The sequence below is a fragment of the Sinocyclocheilus grahami genome, unplaced genomic scaffold, assembly GCF_001515645.1.
Source record: "Sinocyclocheilus grahami isolate Dianchi unplaced genomic scaffold, SAMN03320097.WGS_v1.1 scaffold292.1, whole genome shotgun sequence".
Classification (NCBI taxonomy): Eukaryota; Metazoa; Chordata; class Actinopteri; order Cypriniformes; family Cyprinidae; genus Sinocyclocheilus; species Sinocyclocheilus grahami.
Window position 1 is genome coordinate 1,024,806 of NW_015505471.1, and position 3,841 is coordinate 1,028,646.

General features: G+C 38.2%; 1 protein-coding gene across 1 annotated transcript in view; it reads left to right on the plus strand.

Annotated features, from left to right (window-relative positions):
- psmd2 (proteasome 26S subunit ubiquitin receptor, non-ATPase 2) overlaps nt 1-2,489 on the plus strand; it is a 21,972-nt gene extending 19,483 nt beyond the window's left edge. The window contains exons 14-16 of the mRNA XM_016292773.1: nt 1,002-1,170; nt 1,748-1,842; nt 2,269-2,489. Of these exons, the coding sequence (XP_016148259.1) occupies nt 1,002-1,170; nt 1,748-1,842; nt 2,269-2,454 (450 nt within the window). The 3' untranslated portion in view covers nt 2,455-2,489. The remainder of the gene's footprint in view (nt 1-1,001; nt 1,171-1,747; nt 1,843-2,268) is intronic.
- The last annotated feature ends 1,352 nt before the right edge of the window (nt 2,490-3,841 follow it).

Here is a 3,841-nt window from a genome sequence, read left to right on the forward strand (position 1 = left end):
ATAAAAAACTAAAGGTATATGGGTCAAAGACGAAAAAGGGTTTAAGCATAAAAACAATAAGTGTAATACTGCATTCAATTGTTGTTGTTTTTCCCCCAAAAAAATGTTTAAAAAATTCTGTTTAATTTAATTGCAATTTTGTTTTTGTTTTTCTGAGCAAAAAATTATATCATACATTTTTCATATTTACAACAAAAATCAATTTGACATATTAAAAGACTAATTACTTTCACCCCAAATACTAATTAGTTGTTATTTTACTTTTTTTTTTTAAATGTGCCACTATCCTAGGTTTCGCCCATTTGTCAGAAATAATTTTTTACTCATTTAAAACACAAATTTAATATGCTCTCTTATTCTTTTATATATTTTAATATGTACACGTCAAAATAAGCACGTTTGAATTTTTACATAAATGTTGTGTTACACTGAATGACAATGTTACATTATTTCAACCAAATTGTAACATTTTATTCTCCAAAAACTTATTTGAAACCTTAAAAGTAGACACTTTACTAGCATTTAATGTGCTTTCTATGGACATAAAGTCACTTTTGTACATTTCTTTTGATGCAGACATCTTAACGTCTTTGACCCATGTATATACAGGTGCATCTCAATAAATTAGAATGTCGTGGAAAAGTTCATTTATTTCAGTAATTCAACTCAAATTGTGAAACTCGTGTATTAAATAAATTCAATGCACACAGACTGAAGTAGTTTAAGTCTTTGGTTCTTTTAATTGTGATGATCTTGGCTCACATTTAACAAAAACCCACCAATTCACTATCTCAACAAATTAGAATATGGTGACATGCCAATCAGCTAATCAACTCAAAACACCTGCAAAGGTTTCCTGAGCCTTCAAAATGGTCTCTCAGTTTGGTTCACTAGGCTACACAATCATGGGGAAGACTGCTGTGACACATTGAACTCTTCATGCATTTTATTTTCCCAAGCTGACTTGCTAATGCTTTCTGATGTCTATCTGGTGAATTCAGCTTCGTTACGGTGAGCCCACGTTAAGGAGGGCGGTGCCGTTAGCGCTCGCTCTGATCTCCGTCTCGAACCCGAGGCTGAACATCCTGGACACGCTCAGCAAGTTCTCACACGACGCCGACCCCGAAGTGTCACACAACGCCATCTTTGCCATGGGGATGGTGGGCAGCGGTCAGTCTCTAGAGGAAGCTGTAGCACAAGTAACAGATGTGTGACGTCAGTAGGGCCCTAAGATTAAGATAAATTAAATTACTGTATTATGCCTGCATTTGATAACCAGAAAAAATTAAAACACACAGAATATCTGGGAAATAAAAACAAAACCTTTTATAGGGCTATTGTAAAAATACCTTTTAATAAATTAAATTGTTTTTATGCATTCAGATAATTAGACATGCTTAAACACAGAATCTGGTGACCGTAAAACAGAACGTGAGAAAAAATAATAAAACATGTAATAGGGTCCTAAAAATGTATTATTATTTTTTTTGTTCTTTAAATATATTGATGTTAAATTGTGTAAATTTCATGATTTTAATTAATTAGACATGCTTTTTGATTACTAAAATTTGATTTAGCCATTAAACATGTGAAGAAGAAAAAAATGTAAACAGAAGAAAAAATACGGAATTTTGGGAAAAAAATAAAACTGATTTCATAGGGCCCTACATCATGCAGTGCCTCGACCAATCAGAGCGGGCTGTCGAGGATGCAGTTGTCATGGTTACCGTGTTGCTCTCTTCCACAGGCACTAATAACGCGCGCCTGGCGGCGATGCTCAGGCAGCTGGCGCAGTATCACGCCAAAGACCCCAACAACCTCTTCATGGTCCGACTCGCACAGGTCAGCTGCTATTAACACCTTGTCATGTGACTCGTTGTTTGCATTAGTAATAATTATGTACGCACATTCCTCTTTACTGCATGTGTTGCTCGTCAGAGAGATTCCTGCATTTCCTAACATCAGCTGCTGACCGTTAATGAGCTGTTAATGAGCGCTGTGATCTGAGACCACATTAACACGCACTCAACCCTAAACGCTCGTAAAAAGGAATTGACTTTGCAGAGTTAATAAAGCCGTAGCTTTAGGTGTGACTGTGTGCGCGCGTGTGACTGTGTGCGCGCGTGTGTCTGTGTATCTGTGCGCGTGTGCGTGTGACTGTGTGTGTCTGTGTGTGTGTGTGCGCGTGTGACTGTGTGCGCGTGTGACTGTGTGTGTCTGTGTGTGTGTGTGCGTGTGACTGTGTGTGCGAGTGTGTGTGTGTTTCAGGGTCTCACTCATCTGGGGAAAGGCACGCTGACGCTCTGCCCGTATCACAGTGACCGGCAGCTCATGAGTCAGGTGGCTGTAGCCGGACTCCTCACGGTCCTCGTGTCCTTCCTAGACGTCAAGAACAGTAAGAGCATCAGTACAGCGCCTGTAATATGTGACCTCAGACCACAAAACCAGTCATAAAGGGTCGGTTTTTGAAATTGAGATGTATATATCCTGAGAAAACCTGGACCACACACCAGTCATAAGGGTCATCTGAAAGCTGAATAAATAAGCTTTCCATTGATGTAAGGTTTGTTAGGATAGCACAATATTTGGCTGAGATACAACTATTTGAAAATCTGGAATCTGAGGGTGCAAAAAAATCTAAATATTGAGAAAATCATCTTTAAAGTTTCCTTTTAAATAAATAATTAAAAATGAAAAATAATAATATCAGCAGTTTAAAATGGAAAAAAGGTTATAAAATTGTAAATATTGCCAAATTGTTTTTTTTTTAAAAAGTCAAACTAATAGTACAACAAATGCACAAACTATAATTTTTTTTTTTAATCTTGTTTCCTTTTAAATAAAAATGAAAAAAAAATGAAGAAGAAAATAAATAAATAATATCAGCAGTTTAAAATAAAATGGAAAAAAAGGTTATAAAATTGTAAATATTGTCATATTGTTTAAAAAAAGTCAAACTAATAGTACAACTAATGCACAAACTATAATATTTAAAAAATAAAATCTTGTTTCCTTTTAAATAAATAATAAAAAATGAAAACACTAATAATATCAGCAGTTGAACATGCGGTGAGAAGAGGTTGTAAAGTGTGAGCGCTGATGTGATGTTTGCAGGCTGTAGATGTGGTGGGTCAGGCCGGGAAACCCAAAGCCATCACAGGCTTCCAGACTCACACCACACCGGTGCTGCTGGCTCACGGCGAGAGAGCGGAGCTGGCCACAGAGGAGTACATCCCCGTCACAGCCGTGCTGGAGGGCTTCGTCATCCTGCGCAGAAACCCCAGCTACGACGCTTAGCCGCTATATTTACAGCAGCTCGTCCTCCGCTGCCGCCGCCTCTCCTCGGTTGTAATTACAGCATGAGTGTGAGTTTATCATCCTGCTAAACTTCTTTTTGTTACTTGTTCTGTAAAAGGTTGAGATACATAAAAAATAAAAGAATTGTGGTCAAACCAGTGTGTTTACGCTAATTCATCTGGCTTGGTACCAAAGCAAATGACATTACTTCATCTTCACATGTTATGTTTGATGACTTGGTAGTTCAGTGTGTGTTGATTAATATCCAGAAGCCAGTATTTTGCAATAGTGATGTTAATAAATGTGTGTGTGTGAGTGAGTGAGAGTGAGTGTGTGAGTGAGTGAGAGGGAGTGTGAGTGAGTGAGTGAGTGTGTGTGAGTGAGAGGGAGTGTGTGTGTGTGAGTGAGAGTGTGAGAGAGCGTGTGTGTGTGTGTGAGTGTGAGTGAGAGTGTGAGTGAGTGTGTGTGAGAGAGAGTGAGGGTGTGTGTGTGTGAGAGAGAGTGTGTGTGAGAGCGTGTGTGTGCGAGAGAGTGAGAGTGTGAG